Below are 25,335 nucleotides of genomic sequence, written 5' to 3'. Positions count from 1 at the left end.
TTCACTGCTACCATCTGGCCTGTGGAGAATCTACAGGTAGGACTATGGTATGCCCATGCTGTATTGAGCACACACTTTAAAAAAATCATTAAAATATCACTATTGTGACCAAATTACCTATTTCCATACAGTTGCAATTTATTTACCATTAGTAACTTGGGAATAATTTTTGTATTCACCAGAGAGCTCAAAAACTTGAATTTTGGGCATATTTTTTTGTACGCCCTCTATTGGTGGAAAGTAATATGGCAAGAAAATTTTAATTTTTTGATCTCTATTTTTAATTAAGAAAAAAAATTATATAAAGAATCAAATTTAAATAAGAGCCATATGTTAGAAAATTTATCCTTAAACTAAAAGAAGTTCCTGCAGCAGAGTCTCGAGAACACCTGTAATCTTACCAGATTGCGTAATCTTACAGGAAATTGGTATTTGGTGTGTGTAATCTTACAAATTTCCTTAAATAAAACACTCTTTTCCCCTTTTTCCAATAGACCTGTTCTGTTAAATTGCAGAAAAATTCCTGTTTCATGAATTTAAAGAATGATTCTGGTATTGCTTTCTGCAAAATCTTCTTTTATTTTTCTGTAAAATCAGGGATTTTTTAACAGTGCAAGCTGTATGAATAACAGGTCTATCGAAAACTGTCAGTGTAAAAAAAATCAAGCATTTGCCCCAAAGAAAAAGAGAAAATAAGCCAAACGTTGCCACCCTTCTTTTGCCCACATGGAGATATAACTGAGAACAAATTGAATAAGTGATCGCCACTCAACTGTTGTCCTGTATATTGTGTAGGTAATTAAAATCTAAATCTTCATCAAGGGGGATACTCCGGGTTGAAAATGATTATATATGTAAATAAATGTAGTAACATTCACCACGCAAAATGCTGAAAATGTCATAGAAATCTGATAACAAATAATGAAGTTGCTGAACTTTAATAATCTTTTAGCGATATTTTGTGGAAACAGTATTCATGAGTTGGGTTGATGATGTAATGTCTCCAGTTTGCCTTTTCTCATGTAATCACATTAAAACATAATTATTCAGCGTTTTCACTATGGTTCCTTGTAACAAAATATGTTGCTTCAACTTTTGTCTTGCACATTAAAATGAATTAAAATCCATTTTTATTCATTCTTGGACAAAATTGGAAGAAAACAAAGTTATTTCATATAATTAAATACAAAAGATTTAGTGGGGATATGTTATCATTAGCTTGCTAATTGAATATTAACGATGACATGTGTTGAGCTGTTTCAACGAAATTACTTTTTTTTTTATTCCTTGTGCGATTTTGATGATTTTTCAGTATTTTCATAGTTTGATTTGATCTGTTCAAATCATATATCAAAACTGGAGTACCTCTTTAATTGATATTTTATGTGAGATTGAATTACACTTAATTTTTTTTCAAGGGAAGAGTAAGAAACGGCAAAAGAGTGGTTTAGTTGAAACTGTGTTATCTTCGTTAAAATTTAAAGGTATTCAAAGTTTAACCTAAAATGGTTATTCCTTCAAAGAGTAATATAAAGAAATCAAATGATTTTATTACGACCAAGATAGATTCCCTTCGAGATACACTTGTAAAAAAGATATTGGGTAAAATTTTAGCCAGCACGGGGGTAATTATGTGTCCAACCAATATTTGGGGAAGTATTTTCAATGTGGGAAGCGTAATTATCCAGTAAGGTTAAAAAAGGCGCAATTACTTTAGAATTGGCAAAATTTTCATCACTCTGGATAAATGAAATGCCCAAAAGAAATGCCCGATGTTGGTTGGACACATAATTACCCTCATGGAGCATATTTTACCATTTTTTTTTTAGTGTACTGTATTTATGAGATTCACTTTGCAGTGTTATGAATGGTTTCTAGGATGCGAACTTACATTATATAATTATATTGGTATTTCTTTGTATAGGACGTCCAGATACATGTATGCTGAGAGTGTATAGAGCTGCTGGTAAAAGGCTTGGTTCGAGAGGCAACTTGGTTCAGGAACGGGGGTAAGTGTGAAACTTCTTAGGTAACCGAGTCACTAGCGGATCCAGGCCTGGGGGGGGGGGGAATCCGGTCTTTGCCCCCCTCTCTTTTGAGAGGCACAATCAAAATTTGTAATATGAAAATGCCGTCAAAACAGAAGTGTGTCCCCCCCCCCTTTAAAGTGAAGACCTTTCTTGTTTTTATTTTTTTTTCCTTGTCAAGTTTTTTTCGTGGACGAAATGTCCTTGTTTTTGTTGAAAACCTTTTTTTTTCTTGTCATTTTATTCCTCAGGGAAAATGTGCCCCCTCCCCTTTGGAAAATCCTGGATCCGCCCCTGAATAGAGTTGTGTAGATTTTAAAATGGATATCTAAAAACTCGCTGGCATCGGGGAAGTAGTGAGTACTCGCATCGTGACGCAGAACGAATTAAAATCACAGTAAGCTTGTTGAAAGTGCCCGCCAAATGACAATGAACAGCTGGGAGGTCTTTGTCGAATGATGGTGAATCCTGCAGGGACAAGACTACTGTTTTGATTTCACAAATATTCGGCAAATACTTCTTCGTTTTTCTTTGTCATGAAGGGCAATTGATAATAAACATGTATTTTCAATGTTCTTGAAAGCGTTCTGCCTCGCGGTGCAAAAATTTACGTTCTCTGTTCCTGAGTGGTACGGAGTTGAGATCTTATATTGAGGAAGAACAGAAAAGGAGGCACGAGTAGAGCGCATGCCCGAACGTGAGAGAGTGAAGGAAGAACCAGAGTTTAATAGGCTTCAAATATTGTGCCTTCGAGAGGAGAGAGGAATGAGGAAACAGTTAATGGAAATAGCATGCATGTATGATAACCAAAGTTGCTCACATTCAGCGAGGATAGGTTTGGTAATAATTTTGATACTTTATCTCAGCAGATTTGAGCGATACTGCGCAGCACGACCCTATACGCCGTCCACAGGAGACATGACAGGCAAGGCATTGGATACGTGTAGTTGACTCAGCGATTCTTAAGCTCCAGATTAAGCGCTGTAAAAACGCTATCAAAAGATTGGAGCAATTGTTTGAGTGTTTTTTAAACAACTTGTTAGAAGTTAAACAACAGGGGGGTCCACGTGAATTTAGGGGGACCGCAGGAAAAAAAATTACAAGCAAAAAAAAAAAAAAAAGGTTATCAAAAAATTTAGGGGGGACCGTCCCACCGTCCCCCCCCCCCCGCTTCCGCCGCCTATGGACGGGGGTAATAATATGCTGTAAAGCGCTTTGTCCCGCTTTGAGCCGTACATCATGTCATATATCATGCTAATATAAAAACTGGCTATTATAATTTTTCGTATGTCTGGGGTTTCCCTGTCATGTTCCTCTCACTCGGCCAAATCGTTACATGGCAAAACCTATCCTTCGCTTCTTACGTCACTAAATCAAGAGCTAATCTTGTACCATAGATATACCTGGCAGCAGAGTTTATTTGCCCTATTCGATCTTCTGTTGCCTTCTCCCTCATAATACAAGGGTGATCCTCTCTCTTTTTCACTTCCTCTTTATTTCATGGGCCGTTTAACGAGGGGGGGGGTGCTTGGTGGGTTTCAGGCACCATCCCAACACTTTTTGTAATAGCGGTAGAAAAAACAAGAACTTAGAATGATGCTTTTGACGCTTTTCTACATGGTCAGCCCCCCCCCCCCCCCCCACTTTCAAACCGTTTTGCGACAAAACTTGTCTTTGCCCCCACGCCCTCCCCCTCCCTCTCTCTGCATTTCTTACTTTCTTTATTTCTTATTTCCATTATCTCGATTTCTCCTCACCCCATACAACAACAACCAGCGTATCTTAGTAGGCATGACGCATGCTCATTCAAAAAGAACTGCTGCTGATAATTCCAGCATTTAGCTATCAATTTTATTTTTCCATCCAACATGACCAATGCTAATGCTAAACAAAAGGCCTATATCTACGCCATTCTCTCCCAAAACAGGAAGATCCAAAACATTGAATAGACGATGAATGTTTTGAATGAAACAGTGGTTTCGGTGTTTTTAAGAGGAAATATATAACTCACAAACTCGCTTCTCTTCTCGCGAACCGACATTGACAATCGCGTGAAACCCGTTCCCGCCCGTCTCACGCATAGTGCGTTGTCGGCTGGCCGGATGATCAGATGTTCGATTTCACATACGCCTCTCAATAAACCCCCATTCTAGAAAATATGCTTTCTTTCTCGGACACCATACATTCGCTCTTCCTTGATACGCATTCATGCGCACATTCATTCATCATCTTTTTTTAATCAATGAATCGCGACCCGTCCCTGCAATTAATCTCGTATTTTGAGGAAATTATTAAATCTTAATTACAAGCCTTGATATCGAGATGACTATCTCTCCTACTACAAGCAGGCATGGATGCATTGAAAAAAAATGAGGGATTATATGTCATTTTTCTTATCAATATGGCAGGTGTAATTGCATTAGAGGGTAATCTAATGCTGACTTTATGTTAATCTTAAGTCCACATTGATAGCGAACAGAGAGATGACATTATAAGCCACCCTAAATCTACACTTTATCAGAAATAGTTCTTGTGATTATCAAAGATTATTTGCTCTGCAAAAGAGATATCTTTATCCCAGCAACATGGATAGAGATTTAACGATTAATCAAAATCCATGTGACTCATTTTCATCCCTCCAATAATGATGGGATGCGAGGAAAGATAGAGAAGGGGGAAATGAGAGTGAGAGGAGGGATAAAACGAGGGGGGAGATGGCGAAGATGATATAGAAAGAGGGGAGAGAGAGGGGGGAGACACACACAGACGGACAGATAGAGAGAGTGAGAGAGGGAGCAGAGACAGAGGAGGGAGGGAGTTTGTGTCGGCGAGTGATGTGTGGGTGTGTGAACGAGTAGACAAAAATAAATATAAGTAGGATATATATATATATATATAAATATTGCTGAAAATGAATATAATTCTCTTAAATCTCAAGACTTGTATCTATTATGGGTTATTTGTTATATCTAGTCTTGTGCTATTCATTTTTTGTTGGTAAATTTGCACTCCAAAACACGATGGTAGCGATAAATCACAAATTTGCCGTGACCAATGTTGTTTAAAAGAATCCCAAGTAACCAATCGGAATTCTTTCAAATTAGCAATTGATAAAACTAGAATCAAACCAAACGGTCCGTAGAATTAACACCATTAATCCAAAGCCAGTATCACTGTCGTTTCTGTATAGGGGTAAGGGCAAGTGCCACGGGCGGAACTTTGACGGGATACACATCCATCTATCTTTATATTTTCTTCTATCCCACTCCTCTTTCTTTCTCTCTCTCTCTCTCTGCCTTAATTTGTTTTCTCCTTTTTCTTTCTTCCTTTTTCTTTCTTTCTTTCTTTTTCTTTTTTTATTTCTTTCTTTATTTCTTTCTTTCTCTCTGCCTTATTTTGTTTTCTCCCTTTTCTTTCTTTCTTTCTTTCTCTCCTCTCTCTCTCTCTCTGCCTTATTTTGTTTTCTCCCTTATTTTGTTTTTTCCCTTTTCTTTCTCTCTCTCTGCCTTATTTTGTTTTCTCCGTTTTCTTTCTTTCTTTCTTTCTTTCTCTCTCTCTGCCTTATTTTGTTTTCTCCCTTTTCTTTCTTTCTGTCTGTCTTTCTTTCTTTATTTCTTTCTTCCTTCCTTCCTTCCTTCCTTCTTTCCTTCTTTCTGCCCCTCTCATTATTATCTCTGTATACATATACCTGTCTGTTCACCACTCTGTTGATTGAATCTGTGCTTCTCTCTTCTTCACACACTTGTTATCAGTCTTATCATAACCTGCCCCCGCCCATTAATCTTTTTTTTTATAATTTCTTTATATCAAGGCAGTATAATTTTGATTTCATTTCCCCCTTTTCATTTCAGTCTGTCGTTAATTCACACAATCCAATTTTGATTAAACAATGTAACACAGCATCGAAATGATTAATTTCATGGAAGCGCAATACTTTTATTGCTTTTTGTTAATACAACAAACATAATATTTAGATGATATTGATCAAGAAATATACAATAGACATACGAATATTTATAGAATTAAGCATCAAACTTAGCTAGATTCGTCGTCAAAACATTATATAAAAAGACTTAAATATTATAATATTTCATTGCACATAAAACAGGTACTGAGCCAAGGTATTTGATATTGATTAAATGTCATTCCCTTAAGCATATTTTTTACTATACAAATTCAGGTTAGTAGATGGTATATATGTAAATAAATAGCATAAATTTTTAATAACATAATTGGATGCTTTATTTAATGGGCAATGCAATTTAACGTTCAAATTCGAATAAATATTAAAATAAAAATGCATGTCGGTCTAAGTTTTTTTTTTGCATTTTATTTCAATTGTCATGGTGATGATCGATTACTAATTTTTTAATGAATTAGAACATAATTCCATATTATACAGTGGCAAAGACAATAATGTTAGCAGCGTTGTTGTTAATGACGGTGATGATGATGATGTTGATGATGAAAATGGTGATGATGATCATGACGATGATGATGATGATTGTGATGACGGTGATGATGATGATGACAGTGGTGATGATGAAGATTGTGATGATGATTGTGATGATGATGATGACGATGATGAAAATGGTGATGATGATGACGATGATGATGATGATGATGATTATGATGATGATGTTGATGATCACGACGGTTTTGCGATCATGACCAACTTTACCATGATGATTATCACTGTATTTATCCTGGCATTTGTGTGTGTCAGCAAATATTTATTGCCCACTCGGTATTAATGATTCGTAATATCGCATATATACTGAATACTGAGAGGATTGTTTTCAAACGCGTCGTGAATAGTAGTAAGAAATTATATTTTGAGCATTACATGCCCGACTTTTCAACATGACACTCCTCGAAATAAATAGCACAAAATCACGTTTTCGTTGATCATGTTGATGTTGGGAAAGATTGTGGCTCTACTGTTACCTCTACAATATCCATCTTCTACAATCTTGTGGATATGATATAAGTAGGCCTAAAAAAGTTGGATTTTCAGCTTTTGCTTTGTACATCAATGCATGGATTGAGGCCTTCTTCGAATACAGTCGGCTTTCTGACATCCGGGCTATGAGGTGACGTCATATCGACATCCTCCTCATCATCGTGATCGTCTTCATCCGTGACATGGGTTGTGTGACTGGAAGCATCTTCCGCTTCTTCTGATTCCTTCTCTCTTTTCTTCGCTTCGGCCGGATGCCTGGATCTGATGTGCCGGTCAAGGTCTCTCCGTCTGACAAGAACCTTCCCGCAGTACTCACATCGATAGGGTGTGTCCCCCTCTGCATGGAGACGGATGTGCTTGTTCAGGTTGCTAGGATCACCAAACGGCCGAAGGCACACCTTGCATTTAAGTGGCTTGTAACCCGTGTGTGTCCTCAGATGGATCTTCAGACCGTACTTCCTGGAGTAGAGCTTGCCGCAGTAGATACACAGGTGTCCTCGCTTGTTCTTTCTACTGGAATCCTGCAGATAGGAATACTGCGTTTCGCCGACCTGGAACGAGGAGGACGCTCCTGGTAAATGGTTCCGATCGAGTCCTGCAAATTTGGGCATTTCTATTTCGTTGGGTGAAGGGATTGGATGCGTTGGGTGGACGAATTTGAGAGGTGTTGGGATGGGGACTTTGTAAGGGAAATAAGGATTAGGCGCACCACTGTATAAACCTCTATGATGGGCAGGTGGAAGGATGCTTCCATACCTAGTGATGGTGGGGATGACAGGTTGGAAGCAGCGAATCGGTAAATACGGGTCGATCGGGCGGTACTGACCGATGCCGGTTGGTATGGAAAGTTGAGACCGGATGGCAAGCGGATCGAACGGATTCGCATTCTTATCAAGTCCGATCGGTGACTTTGAAGATTGACTGCTTGAACTCGGTGGTTCGGTGTGGTTCAACATCTTATCTACTGAAAACAAGACGTTGGAGGAGTCCTTCCGGGTCGAATCCGAAGAACTCATGGTGGTATCTTGCATACGCGTAGATGATGGGGAACTGCTCTTGCGGAATGCGCGAAAGCCCACCTTTGGACTTGATCTAGAAGGGTTCGACTTAAATGAAGAGTTGTTTGTGCTGTTACCATTGGTTTCCTCGGGAGGGTGCTCCTCTGGTCGTCTTGACCCGTTGGTGACGACGTCGCTGAGTGTCACCGTGGTCGTGAACGATGACGAAGAGGGGATCGACCGTGGCGTGACCCGTCTGAAGGCGCTACCAATCCTTGTAGAATCTTCTAAAGGTTCCTGTCGATGAGGCGGACATGCGGTTCTCTTAGACGACGCGCCGCATCTCATCAGGTGGGCTTTGAGAGTGTTCGGGTAGCGAAACTTCTTGGAGCACACTGGACACACGAAAGAACGATCTTCAGCTGCAAAGAAAAAAGAAAAGAAAAGAAGAAGGATCGTTAAAAATGTAAACAATATAAGCAAAGGAGATTCATAACCTAGAAATACTGCACCATCATAAACTTCACCATTATATGATATGGCTCAACACTGATTCAACACGAATTATATATTTTTCCTAGAGGCATTGATGTCTAAAATGTTTATAGATCTCGCTGTATATTCAATAAAATCAGGATTTGCATAATCAATATAAACGATTTATAAGAAAGCCCCACTTTTTAGAGATGTTTTTTAACGTCCGTGTAATATCTGAGCTTATTGCCGTGTACACAAAATCAACATAGGAAGACCCTTTCGGCGAAACGCACTGCACGGCGGATTTGATTTGATTTGATTGATTTATTTCCAAATTCCAATAACAAAAGTAAATACAAGTGTAATAATTTTTCTCAGCATAACATGATAAGAAGCAAATGACATAATGAGTAACATGTGCATACGTACACTGCAATATTCTAATTGAAATATAATTATACCTGATATTTTTTTTATCATCGAACCATATAGCAGAAAAAAATATACATAATTTATATCGACATAATACATTTTGAAATGATTTAACAAATATTTCTTGATTTAGAAAAATATACTTAAGTGGGTATATTGTTGAAATAATCATGTATTAAAGATTCGGATTTCTGAAAAATTTTCACCCCCCCCAAAAAAAAAAAGAAGAAGAAAATAAATAAAGAAATAAAAAATTAAAAAAATATCAGATAACAAATGTGAGCTGTGTGCCTTTCTGCGCTCACGCGACGAAATACACCTCGCGGATTTGGTAACGTTTCTTGTTCCCGTTGCTTTAAACTATTAAAGCAAAGTTTCAAATTCAAATTCACTCTATTTACATCCATTAAAAGGTACAATAATACATACAATAATTACATAAACAATGATGAAATCAATCAATATAATGACAAAAGTAAAGGGTAAAACAAAAATGCAGTGGATGTAGCGGATTGCCAAGGGCCAAATAGCTATCGAGGCCAATGTTCATGATGTTTGAAATAACAAAACCCCCTTCTGCACAACATCATTATTTCCTGATATTACAGTGTATATCTATTTGTTTTTATCCTTTTTCATAATTATTGTGCTGTTAATACGAATTTGGCATTTGATTATTTCTGAACTATTATTCAGGCGGTGTTAAAAAGAAGGAAAATTAGAAGGAAAAATTTTCAAATTTAGTTTTGAAATTAAAGAAAATGAAACAAGTGTAGCATTGAAAACTTCTTCAAAATCGAATGTGAGCATAGAAATTGTGTAAGATATGAATATTCAAACTAAAAATAAAGTTTACCATAAATAACTGAATTTATAATAAATCGAGAAGGAACAAACAAAACTACACATAATCAACGTAGATACAGAAAAATCCAATCTTCGTGATCTTTGATTCATTCTTACGAAAAAAATACAGTATTAAAATGTATACGAATATGAACTTTGCAGATAAAAAAAAAATTATTTTCATGTCAAGCTGCATCGCGATATATTATTTTTCGAATGAAATTATACAGATTTGCTCCAATGGTTACTATCTTGAGACAAAACAAGAAACGAGGCTGATGTCAGTACGTAGATCAAAACATTCATGGAAATTAAATGTATAGGATTTTTGACAGAAAGTGTAATACTAAAACAACAAGAACGATATCATAATGATGATGATAACAATAAAAGAAGAAGAAAAAGAAAATAAGGAGAAAGAGGAAGAAAAAGAGGAAAAAAGGAGGAGAAGAAGAAGAAGAAGAAGGAGGAGGAGGAGGAGAAGAAGAAGAAGAAGGAGGAGGAGGAGAAGAAGAAAGCAGGTATCATTATTTACCGAGTAGCACCGTCAAAAGAGATTCCAAACTAGGAGTTTTATCCGTAGAACACCATAACTTGTCAGCACGATGAGAGGAAGTATCGCGAGCGAGTGAGGCAAGAGAAAGACCGGGGAGCGCGTCGCCTACTCACGAGACCATCATCTGGCACGATGAATTCTATCTCCAATGTCTTTGAGCTTAATACCCCCTGTTTTCTATTGTCAGGACTTCGGAAGTTGTTTACGACAAGTTACACGTTTTTTATGAAAGAGGGTCCAATTGAAAATAGCGGGCAGAAGAAAGGCCAGAATCGATTAGGCTGAGGACATGGTGAAAGGATGGTGTTCGATTAATTAGAACCGTATACCCAGTCCCTCTTACAATCTCTGTATTCAGACTTGTCCGACTAGCATGTTGTTTTTATTGTGGTTACCTTCTAAGAATGTGCCAACCAAAAAAATGTCAAGGGGCTAATATTTTCAACAATGTCGTTTCGTTAATCCTTTCAACATGTTTTGTAACCGAGGTATACGAAAGGTATTTTCATGTTCCATTACCTTCACGGGGGCAAAAATCAGTTTTCAGCTTTTTATCATCAAGCCTTTAAATTCTGAAAACTTTAACGGATCATGCTCATTTCTTATTCAGAGGAAATTAGGATCAGGATTGGTTTCTTTTTATGTAAGTTTAAAAGGGTCACTGACGTCACAAAGACATAATTCATATGCGGTAAGGCGATGAGAGAAAAATCTCAATGCGAATTGAACACCTGACTACCTACCTGCCCGTCCGAGCTATCGATCCCTATCGATCATTACGAATGTTTTTAGGTCCTCGTGAAAATACAGCAGAGAAAGGTTGGTTGGTACCAAAGGTGGAAAAAAATCGCGATTATCGATCACTATCGATTGATCGTCTGTTTTCAAAATCTCTGCCCCTAGGGCGTTCTACACTCAAGGAGAGAGACGGAGGGAGTGAAGGGCAGAGGGGGGAGAGAGGGAGAGAAATGGAGAAAGAATGAGAGAGAGACAGAAATAGAAAAAGGAGAGGAGGGGATGATGGGCAGACAGACATGAGAGAAAAAGATGGGCTAGCCTCGGACTCTTCATTTTCATTTTAATTACTCGTTATCGCAATCATAACTCCCGGTCAGAACTATCCGGCAAAACCAGGAAACAATATAGATACAAAAAGAGCAGCAACGCTTCTTTTTATGACTTGACTAGTAGAAGAATATAGAATGAGATTGGAACAAAGGATGATATGACATTAATGGTCATTGGTTGATAATCAAATGTGGATTCTTCTCTTTTGTTCTTCCATTCTCTTTAGTTTAACCTCCCCGTGAGTGCCCAAGGCGTTCCATGTTATTTTCCTTTATAAGGACGTTTGTTAAAATGAACCGCGTTCGATATCTGCATGGCCTATACAGTTTTAAGTACGTACGACTCAGCAAATTATGAACGATTTTAAAACTAAGAAAATAATTAGGGAATTCAAATTTATAGTGCAAATTAAGACTATTTACCACGTTTTTGCAAGGAGTTGAAAACGGTACATTCATGGTTTAGATGCAGTGATACTTAACATAAATTAATAATTTGATGTTATTTGAAGAAATTGAATTAATGCAATGCCTTTAACAAAAGTATGTCACACTTTAGTTGGAAATTACTGTACGAATGATTAAAAAATATCGTATCTCAAGCTTTTGCGCACAATGATCATTTCTGAAAATAATAACTTTACATTCAAAGGGCAAAATATTATGAATAACGAAGAGACCAAAGTACATCCATTGATAGACATCTTTGAAAATAACACCAATCATGGTCTAAAAAAGCCAACAATGTATTTGCCAACTCATAATTACTGAAACCGAACAAAAAGAAGATGAATATAATTGAATACACAAAATGCATTATCTTTTGCATCATTTTCTGTAGAAAAAAGTTTCATTTTTTGTCTCATTCATACATTGTGAAACGCATCAGAATGCTGTGTAAAAGTTATGTCCTGAGATTCTAGATATAAAATATATCATAAAGATCAACATTATCCATGCAGTTCATCTTAGTGCTATAATTACAGAAGAATAATTTAGAAGTTTTGCGCTCGGTCGCTTTGCTCGATCAAAAAAAAATTACTCACTGGAAAAAAATGGCAATTGTAATATTTGGGCAGTTGTCAGGCGAACCACCAGGTCCCCAAAACACATTTTTTCGAAGGCCATGCTTTTTTGTTTTGTGTCATAGTAGTTAATGTTCATATTACCCCGAGGGCTAAACAGTAACCATCACAATATGACGTTTTAAAAAAAGGGTGAAAGGATTGGTTGGAAGTTGAACGCGTTAGCGGGGAAAGGCCTGGAGCAATAATCGACAAATATGTTTGTCCTGCAGGCCGACGCGGCCTAGTGAGCTGAGCTTTAGTCACTTGTCTTCATTTTATTGATCGTCTACCAATACGGGCAGACATCAGAGTCCCGTTTCATAAAGTCTTGTTATGCACAATTTCTATAACAAATTTATTATCAGCCAATCAGATAGGATTTCAGTAGTTTTTAACTGTCATTGTAAATTTGTTATTATAACTAGTTTTATGAAACCGACACCAGAAGGGATGAGAGTGTAATGAAGTTGAGAGATACCATATTAAATTTCAAATTCGAATGCATTAAGAGTGTTCCTTGTGCGCTTCGCGCGATCACCGTTCGCCCCGACAGTCATGCCGAGCGGGCGGGAGGGGAGGCCCTCGCTGATCGGGGTTCAATTCGCTCATTGCCAATGTTGCCCCTTTGATTTAATATCAGTGATATGGCATATTTAAGTGAATGAAGCCATTGCTTTTAATTTTCAACGAATAATAATTAAAAAAAATTGAATCATATCCTCCATTGAATGATAACGAGATTGTTTCAAATAAAGTAGATGACAAATAAAGGATTTATTTATATTTTCATCTTCGATTTTCTGGTCTTATGATTAATAAAGACAGACTTAATGGGGGGTTTTAATGATAAAGGTGCCAGAAGTTTTCCTAGCATTTTTATGACAAAGTCATTTTCAAGAAAAGCAATAATGTAAGGAACAAATATATTTTCCTAAGTAATGAATTTGCCAAAAAGATGGATTGTTTTAAACGTTATTAAAAAAACTATATTTTTTATTTACTTTTCATATTTATGATAATCTGCTAATACATTCATAATAAATGAGAAAGGTGTTAATTATTTCTAATATAAATGATAAAAAGTTACAATTATAGAAAAAAAAACTGCAAAGATATCCATATTTAAGAATGGTAATAATACGAGATTTTCCCCCTTCTTTAATATAATTGCCAACAAGTTTAGATTGTTACGCGAAACCAAACTAAGACGATGCCTCCGATTTCCTTTTTATTTGGTCGTTAACAACGCAACAATAATTAATGTGTTATATATTTAGCATAATTTCCAAAAAGTAATACTGTCTTACTCAAAAAACATTTATAGACGTGACATAAAGGCGAAGATGGGGAAAGAAGCTGCCCTAACAACGAACGATCGATGGATCGATTTCTGTTAGGTCTTCAAAACTGGTGGTAAACACTTTCCCGGACAAAGCGGAACATGTCGCCCCCTTTAGGACTTCGATTTACGAATGGTGGCTCGATTATCCTGGTACACGGTCTAGCATGCATCATTGATGAGCAAAAAAAAATCATGGGAATTAAATCGAGAGCGACCAGTCGAAATGTCTGCTTGCCATCGGTCATCGATTCAGAATTTGAGAGAAGAAAACGGGATCGGCAAATATGATGGCACGATTTTTCAGAACGAAGGGGGGAGGGGGTCTAAAATCTCATGCTCCCCAAAAAATTAATTATTATTATCATTAATAATAAATGAAATTAATATAACGGACTTCACTTAATTAAATGATAATCGTATCATTCAAATCGCTAAATGAAATAGTTGCTTGTCCTAAAGAGAAGGTAGGCATGTCGGCATTCGGATAATTATCTTATACATTGAAGCTGATTTGTCTTAGCCTCCAAATTATCCGTTTCTGTACAACTCTTAATTAATATCTACAAGTGGTATAACTTAGATATACAAGGTAGCTCTACGTGAAAATAATTATAAAAACAAAGTTTACAAATAATTATGAATTCACAATAAGTTATATATTTCTTACCACTGGAGAGAAAGTTACAACTGAAAACTTCACACGGTCACCTAAATGTTTGGAGAGGGCCAAACTGGCAGATCTCTAACTCACGCCTACTTCCACTGAAAATAAAATGACCTAATGATGTGTTCTGGCTTCGTGCTATTATTAAAATACTGTCTCAGTTTGATATAGCAAAGACGAGTAAGCCCCTATCAATCGGATTAAAGAAATAAAAAAGGGCACCGATTATACGAAATCTCTCCCTTTTTCATTAAGGCTTGTTCCACTTCTGCAACGGCCAAACTGGTCGAACGACGATCCCACCAACTAATTGTACTTCTGTTAGACACGGGTATGCTTCCATACAAAACTATACTAACATACCTCCTTAAACTAGCCCAAAAGAAAGGATGGGTTTTCAATATTCTACATCAAAAGATAAACCCAAAGATGGAAGAATGGCGGAAAGTGAAAAGGCGCGTTATCGTGGCTCACTTTTTTGTCATTTAAAATCCTCTTAACAATCTAATACCATAAGCAGATAGGTGCTTTTCACTTAGGGTACATCTGTTTGCAGTAGTGTATTGTATATCGGTAATAACTGTAGGGGATAAATCTTAGGATATATCCTATACTAATCTTGGAGGATCAGAGACAGAACAAAAGGATCCGAGCAAGATATTCTCCAAGATGTTGGGACAAAGATTTAATTCTTTCTAACGGGTTACCGTTTGTCTAGAACGTTCTTCTCACCCTCTCATCTCGCTAAAAATGTTGGACTTTTTAAATAATAACCCTGGTGTCAAATTTATCATTTCTCAGGCATTTAAAAAAAAAAACGAGTTTGAGTGTACCCATAACTATAAGGGACCATGCTGGACGGTTTGAAAAGTGGGGGCGGAGGGCGCTGACAATGTACAAAAAAAATCACAATCAGGAGGTAATTTTTTTACGCGTTTATTGAACAAAATGGGGGGGGGGCTGAAATTCCGCGACCCCTGCATGCATTATTCATATTTAGCGGTTCTGACTTTCGTCTTTCAATTGGTTGTGGATTCGAATCCCAGCCATGTCGTCATGTCCTTCAGGATAACAAAAAGATTGTGCTGGATTAGATCAAGGTGAGGTATATGTAATATATAAATCGGCGAACCAATTTCAATCTCACATTTTAAAAAGTATTGAACTCTCTGAAACTCTTGAAGTATTGTCTACATAGTGTGTTTTCATTGTAATGACCATGACAATCTTGCTCGGATCTATTCTGTCCCTGTATTAATATTTTATGTTTATTGCAAGTAGCTGCAGCAAAGGACTGTGACGGTATCTATAAAAAGAGGGGCCACTCATTTTTCGATCGAGAGAACATTCAGAAGGATTGATAGGGAAAAGGGTGGCGATTTTTTTTACCTAATCATGATGAAATATGTTTAATATTAATAATATTATTTGTTTAGCGTCCCCTGTGCCTTGGAGGCGAAAAACGAACTGAATCACTGTGACCCACAGGTTTCTGTTCCCTCCTCTGTTAGAGAAACAGCGCTCCAGTATGTAGAAAACAAAATGTCCACTGAGAATTGGGGTGCTTAAACTGACACCGTGCTCTTAGAGACCATACCCTAATAATTCATGTTGAAATTAACTCTACATTTTTAACATAACACGAGAGAGTACTAAACAACCAAAGACGTTGTCGTGGCGAATTCAACATCGGTGTTAAAAGAAAACAACGATTTTGGTGTGTATATAAATCTTAAATAAAATTTATACCTTGATAAGTTCCAACGTGAGCCGGCACGCCCATATTTTTGGCCAGGTCTGGCGTGTGCCACACCCTTAATTCCTCCCCTTTCAGAATCCTTCTCGTAGTCTTGAAGATGACCATCCCATCGGAGGTGCGCTCTGCTGATAGGTTCTGTTCGTGGTCGTTGCGTGCTGCCGCTATATGCCACGCCCACTTTGTCGAATCGTTGCCACATGCGCTTACCACACGCCCAAACGAAACTTTAACCTGAACAAGGAGAGATATCAAACAAAAAAAAATCATATTTAGAATAAATTTCCAGAAAAAGAAGAAATCACAAAACATTTCTGCACTGGATTTTTTTGATATAGAGGAAGTGTGGTCTCGTGGCCCTCTTCTGTAAACAAACTTGGTATTTTTTTATGATTTTTTTTGAGAATTTATGTCGATATCATGTGATATAAATTCATGAAGTTCATTTTGTGATGAAATAAATTTGTATACATATTTCCACCAAAATCACTTTCATTTAAAAATGGCATTAAAAACAACGATATCACATGACGTTTAAGCATGTTAAGAGGAGCTATACTAGGTGACGTCACAAAAATAACCATTCATAACACCGTTATTCTTTGAATGATTTTCATCAAACCTTCAACAATTTTATTTTTTCTGCTGTCGATAAAATCAATTTATCGTCAGGATGAACGTCCCCTTTAATGGTTCATTGATTCATCTTTAGTACCAGTGGTGTACAGATGGGGGCTTGGGGCGCTTGCCCCCCCCCCCCCTCTCTCTCTCCAATTTGTTTGAATGACCAAGAAAAAAACAGAAAAGCGAATAAAAGGAAAGAGAAAAGGATCATGATATCATATTCTGAGATTATGCCAAAATCTATCACAAAATTTGATTGTTGTTAGAAAAAGTCTCAACGTTTTGCTCGCTCGCTACTTTTGCGGACTTTGCCCGATACGCCATATCTGGCACCCTCAAAACTTTGTTTCGTCGCGTCACTGCCTTGTACTCATTTAATTTTGAATGTGAACGTTTCGTGTTTTGTTTTGGTATCAAAACTCGGTTCGTTCGATTACGTTGAAGATAATGCCTACTCTAAAAAAATAGTTGACTGAAATTTTGAATGATATTCATATTTCATTTTTGCAACACTATCTGTTCGGAGAAAAGAATCGTTTCATTATATATTTGAAAAAAAATGATCCGCTTAGTATAGACGTCATCGGAGTAAGAACATTAGGAATTGGAAAGCACATCCCTATTATGAATGTATACACCCTGAGGACTGCTAAGAGCCTTGAGAAAGCTGATCATTAAATCTGTCAAAATATTTGAAGATGGAGTTCCCTTGTTGGTACAACAAGACCACGAGCCGGGATTTTATTCTTCTGTTAACCAAAAGATGGTGAGATAATGACGGCTTACGGATACCATACACGGTTGACAATCCGATTAGCAGTCAGTTGAAAATAATAAACCCGCTCAATTCAACAGAAGACAACCAACAACAAAGAAAAAAAGAAGAGAAATCGAAATCAGATTTATCACTCTCTTATGCTTATAAGATAGAGAAGGAGAAATGGAAGATTTAATCTGCTTGGCGTTTTGTCTTTTTTGAAATTTCAAGGAGGATTTCGAGCTGATGTGAAGGGGGAAAAGAAGAATCTGAGTCGACTATTGTCCGTGTTCTCTTTGTTGTATAATCTGGAATATCTTCAGCTTTTCATGTATTTTGACCAGTCTTTATGAAGTGAAGCATTGGGGTGTAAGGCATGACGTGTTCAGATGGCAACATATCATTGTATCTCTAGAATAAATTCAGTTACACCGCGGTCCTCATACGGACCACTATCTAACGGTTTAGGATTCGATTCCCACCCCGGTTACCCATGGAATTTCCAAAATCAACTTTAATGTTCTCATATAAATTATAAAAGAGCAAATGCCACGAGACTGCCAACCTTAATTCAAATAATACGCTAAAATATAAGACAAACCATATATATATAGATATATGTATAGTTTTACTTTTGTTCATAAGTTTTTCTTGAGCATGTTGAGTACTGAGATTAACAATTATCGATATTGCAAAGTTGCAGTAGAAAGCAGAATTGTGTATATAAAACGCAGTACAGGGGAAAGAATAATGATGATGATGGTGCTGATGATGATGATGATGGAGAAAGAGGAGAAGGGGAAGAAGGGGAAGGAGAAGGAGAAGAAGAAAAGAAAAAAGACAGAAGATGACGACGAAGAACAAAAATATGATGAAGATTATGTCTGTAAAGTTTACAGTAAAATATATTAAGAAAAAGCTCTATTGCATTTAAACGATATATAAATGAATTTATATTATATTGATATTCCATATATTCAACACCCGAAAGATCGTGCCAATAAAACACTTTCGTAGCTTTTTATTTAATATGAACACGTCCTTTTTACAACGCCATTAAACGAGAGAAGCATGTCTTGCAAAGCACCCCCTTTGATTGGAAGGACGGGATTTGAATAGTTTACAGATTAGTGCTTGGTGTTGTATTGCTTGGTATTAAGTAAGATTGAGTTTGGGGCATTAAACTCTTTAACAATTAGTTAGAGCAAGGCATGTTGGACCAGTAAGTTTTCTGAATAATGCTAACCCTCGACACCGCAGGTGATATCGCCACAAAAGAACTAAAAATGCGGTGGGAAAGATTGAAGCATGGACCTAATCTTGAAAGAAGAAAGTCGAAGGGGGAAGAAGGGGGTTGGGAGAGGGGCCCGTTACATCCTGACGATAATCCCTAAATGTGAGTAGGTAGAAATTTCAACGTCGAGCATCTTCACAAAATAGCTGCTTTCTGTCAATGTCAACTCTTAAAAGGAAACTTTAACCAAAAGTTCTTAGACTTAAATTGCAATTTACAGTTCGATATAATACGATAGCAATATCAAAATTCGTCATGAAGCAAGTGAGAGGACTCAGAAATTGTTAAATTCAATATGGCCGCGGTATAGGCTTGCTAGATGTGGAATGAGCCGGAATTATGAATTGAAGCAATAGTTAATAATTGTTCGAATATTTGGAAAGTATGTGATCATTCTCATGGTATTTTTCATATACCATTTCTGCATTCTGAAGAATCGTACTGCATTTTAAGCAGCATTATGTTATAATATACATATTCTGATCATATAATTAGAGGGAGACTCGCAGTGGGAACCCACTTCAAAGCGCACCCAACTCCGAAGAAGCGATCCAGTCAGTATACATATATCGAATTCAAATTGGAACGTTTCCGAATTTTAAATAAATCATGACTTCTCTTGTTTCTTAGCGAGTCAGACCAGGGGAGTGTTTCACGAAAGGACTTGTCGGACGTTTCATTCGGCAGTTACCATAGTAACAGTGCCTATCAGCCAATCAAAATCAGGGAAAATTGTCAGATCCGACAACTTGTCGGACAAAAATATTGATGAAAAACTCCTCTGGTCAAAAGAATTAAGATAGAAATTACAACCAACGCATCAGACAGGCAAGGGTGGGGCCAGATTTTTTTTCGACGGGAAGGCGGGCATGCCGACGTAAATACTAATAGGGTTGATATATAGTTAAGCGACCGAAATCGTTCTTTTTATGCAGCTCTTCCCTTCTCCCATTTTCCCTAGCCTTTTCCCTTCTTTTCCCCACTACTTGAAAATCATTTGGGCAGCCATCCCCTGCCCGGCTGCTCCCATGGCGTCACCCCCCCTAAAAAAGGCCTTCCCTCTTCCCCATGGCGCCACCCCTCCAGCCGTTCTAAGTATATTCCGAGAGACGAACTGTTTTACGAACCTGCCGTCATCGATTTCTCCAAGTGAGGGAAGGGGGGACGATGACTGCGCAGCCGCACTCAGAACCACTCATGCGCTGCTCTCCTGTCGTCTGCTCTGCGGCAGATCACATCGTTCGGAAGAACCAATCAGAAAAGTTTGCCGAGCCGCATTGTTTCCGATCACAAGGTGGCGCTGTTACTCAAAATGATTTCTGCGGGTTAATAACATCCATGATTTGGAGAAGAAGAAGTCTAGGTACGGTGTATGCCGGAAGTGATATACCAACCATTTCATGGGCCATTTCACCATCATGATTTGTCAAAATGATGCGCAAGCTACATTCTCAACAAAAGATAACGAAGCATGAAATGTTTTTTTTCGCCTGAAGCAAGTTCTATGTTAATAGAGAACATTATTACTATCCGTTAGGAAGTTAACTGATTGGCTGCATACCACCAGCCCCCCCCCTTACAAAAAAAGAAAAAAATCTTCGCCGACGCGATGGAGAGATCGATTTCAACGCTTAATGACATGCATCTTCCATGGGGAGTGTATAACGTACATCTCACCAATACCAGAGACATCGCTGCCAATACATATGGAATCTGACCTATAATTTTGTTTCGCTTTGACAAGGATGAACAGGCAATAAAAATGTAAAGATATTTTGTAAAACAACACATGACCGAATCTTCCAAGAGTGGACAATGACAATATAAAATTGCACCTATATACTGTTTCATAGTATGACCGTGCGATGAAAATAAAAAAAATATTTTTAAACAGCACTTGACTGCATATTCCACAGGGAGTGGACAATGTAGGCATGAACTTCACCTATACTGCTTTGAAGTGCCAAGGAATAATTGGAAAGATCCCTTTGAATAACACATTAGAGTGAATCTTCCAATTGGAGTGGAGAATGTACATTATAAAATCGCACCTATATACTGCTTCGAAGTTGCAGGGGATGATCATGCAGTAGAAATGGAAAGATCTTCTTTAAAACAACACTGACTGCGTGCATCTTCCAAGGGAAGTGGACAATGACATTTGAAATGACACACACTGCTTTTTGAACAACACAAGAATGAATCCTCCAAGTGGAGTGGACAGTGTGCATTATGAAATCGCACCTATATACTGCTTCGAAGTGGCTGGGATGAAAATGGAAAGGTCTATTTTAACAAGACTTGACCGCACCTTCCATAAGGAGTGGACAGTGTGCATTATGAAATCGCACCTATATACTGCTTCGAAGTGGCTGGGATGAAAATGGAAAGGTCTATTTTAACAAGACTTGACCGCACCTTCCATAAGGAGTGGACAGTGTTCATATTAACTTAAACCTTTAATAATGCTTTGAAGTGCCCAAGAATGATCGGAAATAATCTAATAACACAATAATAAATCCTCCAAGTGGAGTGGACAGTGTGCATTATGAAATCGCACCTTTATACTGCTTCGAAGTGGCTGGGATGAAAATTGAAAGATCTGTTTTAACAAGACTTGACCGCACCTTCCATAAGGAGTGGACAGTGTTCATATTAACTTAAACCTTTAATACTGCTTTGAAGTGCCCAGGAATGATCGGAAAGATCCTTTTGAATAACACATCAGAATGAATCTTCCAATTGCAGTGGACAATGTACATTATGAAATAGCACCTATGTACTGCTTCGAAGTTGCCGGGGATGATCATGCAATGAAAATGGGAAAAAAATTAAACCAGAAATGGATGAATCTCCCACGGGGAGTGGACAGTGTGCAAATGAAATCACATAGTGCGTTGATCATTATGCACTGCAAATGGCAAGGTCTCTTTGAACAGCGAATAACTGGATATTCCAAGGGGTGTGGATAATGTACTTGTATAGGTTAATTAAATCGCCCCTAAGTGCTTTGAAATTGCCAGGGATGACCATGCAATAAAATCTGAGAGATTTTTTTAAAACAACATAATTATGAGTGACTGCATGCATCTGGATAATGTCCACGCGATGAAAAAAAATCTGACGTGGTATATATACAGCTATTTAACATTATCAATCAAGACTGGCAATTTATTCTAATGCGACAAAATGAGAAGCAGATAAAGGAGGCGAAATCCACTTTTGAGCACGTGTGAAGTTCCCAGATTGAGTAAACGTTGCTTGGAAGAACAAACAGTGTAAATCAATGGGATCGATTTACTCTCACGACTCTTACATGTTAATAGTAAGTGAAATACAATCACGAGGTATAGAAGTATGAAAATTGCACCAGTTGCGCGGAGGCTGTGTACAAGCCCTTTTATTTCAATGAAAAGCTGTTTTTGTTTAATATCTCTCCGTGTTGTGATACTGGTACCGGTTGTGATATTAATAGTCGATATTTGTTCTCTATAAAGGGCGTGAAACGATTCATATAGTGCAAAGATAAGTGTGAAAAGGGATGGATCACCGATGACTGCGTTACGTGTTAATGCGTAGTAATAGGCCATCCAATCTCGCAATATTAGTTTCAATTTCAAATTTGTTTCTTTATGTTTTAACAAATAGTCATATAATGTTTAAGGTACGCACAATGTACATCTAATTCATGGACCTATGGAATTATTGAAAAGTAACATTTTTCAAAATACGTCTTGTGCTTGTGGCTTCTGATAAAAATGATATAAAATGAATAAAGTTATATAGAAATATGATCAAAGACCAGATATAAATGCAAAAAGGGGAAAACTATTAACCATAATTTGTTTTCTAGCATAATACATGCTAATTAATACTCTATGCAAACTTTGGTTTGTTCAATAAATATGAAATAAAACAAATTGACTGAAAAACCAAGGATAAAATATCAATAGTTTCAAATTTCATTTATGAAGTTAAATAGGTCTATTATAGTTATAATATTATTCAGGCCTTGTGTACTATTTACCATCTCGTGATTTACATATCACATGGGGCTTGGGTCCGGTCCATAGACCCTCAAAAAAATTCAAGACCAAGATTAAATTAAGTAAATTCTTTAAATTTCATGCTTGAGTTCAAAATCAAACAATTAGCAAAAAATATTGATAAAAGCTTGTTAGATAAATGAATGATACAATCAAAGTACATGTAATTAATGAAGGCAAGGTAAAAGAAACGAACAACAAAAACATGAGAAGTATTGGCGATAAGTAAATATCAAAAAGAGAATAGAAAATGAAAATTCTCCACATCGATAAAACGGCAGTCACATGAAGAAAAGAAAATCACCATTAATTGTTCATTATGATATTAATTAGTAACGTTTCGCTTAAAACATGCGAGTATAGCTTTCTCAAAGTTATATTTTAAGGTTGGATATAATATGATTATTATCGAACGTTGTTTCGATACTATGTTGACGACATTAGTAATAATTACACTGATGGTGATATCAATAAATTGACGATAATAACAATGGTAAATGTATTACAAATACTTTATTACTATCGATAGGAAAACGTAAGGTATGTGTACAATAGTTATTGGAAAGAAACAAATCTTCTATAAACTCTTAAAAGGAAATAACCAACTAGATGGTGAAGTAACTGATTTGAAACACATTAAGAGATAATGAAACTTATCTGCTAAATGAATATTTTTAGAAATAAACAAGTCAACCGATCAATTCTGTCACAAATTCTTAGAAAGCATTGAAGAATGCAAAAATCACACATCAAATATAATTAATATAATTATGTAAAATCTTTGATAAAGCATGAAATATGCTGAAAAGGACGGTGGGAGGGTTTGGTAATTGATTTTAGAATAAATTAACGACCACACCTCGATGTGCTTCGAAATCCATACATATGCATGTGTTAACATAAAGATTGAAAATATATACGATATATAAGATATGTTCGATAATTCGGAATTATGGGTAGATAAAGTATAGCTACTGTCAAGGGGATGGAGCTGATGCATTTTTAACTTGTTGATTTAGACATTGGCGGCGGAAGCAAAAAAACATGGGGGGTCTACCAGAAATTTTGGGATGGACACAGGTAAAAGATTTGACAAGCAAAAAAAAAGAAACTATGGTTGTCAAATTTTTAGGGGGGCATGTCCCTCGTGCCCCCCCCCCCCCCCCCGCTTCCACCGCCTGTGGATTCAGACATTGTGAGAGATGGGGACTGGGCAAAGAACTGCAGTTTTTTATCAGACGGAATCATGATCATGGCAGTGTTTGGACATCGCAAGTTGTTACCGAAATTATAATTACATTTAAAATAAAGACGTATAAGTGCACCAACATTGCCCCAAAGATATAGAAATATATTATCTCTGACATGTTATTCATTTATATCATAACTTCCATAATGATGGATTTGTCTTGTGTAAGTACTTGAGAAATCACCTGTTGATTTGTTCAGTTTCGTATATTTTTTTGCAATGAAATTAATATGATTATTTGGAAACGTTTGTTGAATGCTCCCCAGGGAGTGCATGAGAAGTCCATCAGTGTGCGGGGAAAGCCAGCATGGCAAGGGTCAGATGACCGGAAGATAATAATCTGTAAAACGTTTAGAGACGTCGTTTCTATGTATTAAGCTCCATATAAAAGCGCAATGTCATCATTATTATCAATATGAAATGAAAATAGATCAATAATAATATTCTAACCTCGATCATCGTCGCATCAGACGAATCTTCACTTATTCTTTCTCCAAAGTTGAGCAAGCTGTCGTCGAAGGGCCCGATCACGACGTCGGCTGGAATCTCCGACGAAGTCCAAACTCGAGGGGCGCCGCGGTGTTGGGATAACTCCTGAAATGGGCGGAACCCAGCGACATGCATACCGGTGGCGGGGTTGGTGGCCGCACGGTGCCCGGGTGTAGATAACATTTCGCGATGCATGGTGGAGCGCAAATGCACTAGCTTGGACATCTACTGGTCCCAGTGCAAGCCAACGGTAACGTGAAATACTGAGGGTAGTCATAACGGGTTCCAACTTATCACAAGCCCTGAAACACCCAACCGGTTCGGCCGAGGAACGGTGAGAAAATAATCACTGGTAACAGCTGCACTGTATAGATGAAGTCAACAAAGAGCAGTTTGGAGCACTTGCCCGGCTCTGCCGTGACTGGTTTCTTCTATTACTTTGCCCCTTTTTTTACTTGAATAATTCAATAAAGGGGTAGTTTTCGCAATTTAAGCGCGGGAGCGGACGGACAAGCGATGAAGCGCACACACGCTCGCCTGTCTACTTGTATCACACACACACACACACACACACACACACGCACTGCGCGCTAATCGAAGAGCACACTTGTTGCGCATGTGCCGGAGACACACACGACCAATGATCAGCCGGTAAACTTTACACCGCACATGCGCAGTGAG

At 37.4% G+C, this 25,335-nt stretch overlaps 1 protein-coding gene across 1 annotated transcript; it reads right to left on the bottom strand.

The window, feature by feature from the left end:
* Positions 1-6,603: 6,603 nt before the first annotated feature.
* LOC121413926 (homeotic protein spalt-major-like) lies at positions 6,604-25,015 on the bottom strand. The gene is made up of 3 exons (XM_041606931.1): positions 24,616-25,015; positions 16,189-16,429; positions 6,604-8,410 (listed from the first exon to the last, which is right to left on the bottom strand). Exons 1-3 carry the CDS (start codon positions 24,877-24,879, stop codon positions 7,041-7,043), a joined length of 1,875 nt encoding a protein of 624 aa, XP_041462865.1. The 5' UTR covers positions 24,880-25,015; the 3' UTR covers positions 6,604-7,040.
* Between the last annotated feature and the right edge of the window lie 320 nt (positions 25,016-25,335).

Source organism: Lytechinus variegatus, chromosome 4 (genome assembly GCF_018143015.1).
Source record: "Lytechinus variegatus isolate NC3 chromosome 4, Lvar_3.0, whole genome shotgun sequence".
NCBI classification, from domain to species: Eukaryota; Metazoa; Echinodermata; class Echinoidea; order Temnopleuroida; family Toxopneustidae; genus Lytechinus; species Lytechinus variegatus.
This window is presented reverse-complemented; position numbering and strand designations above follow the sequence as displayed.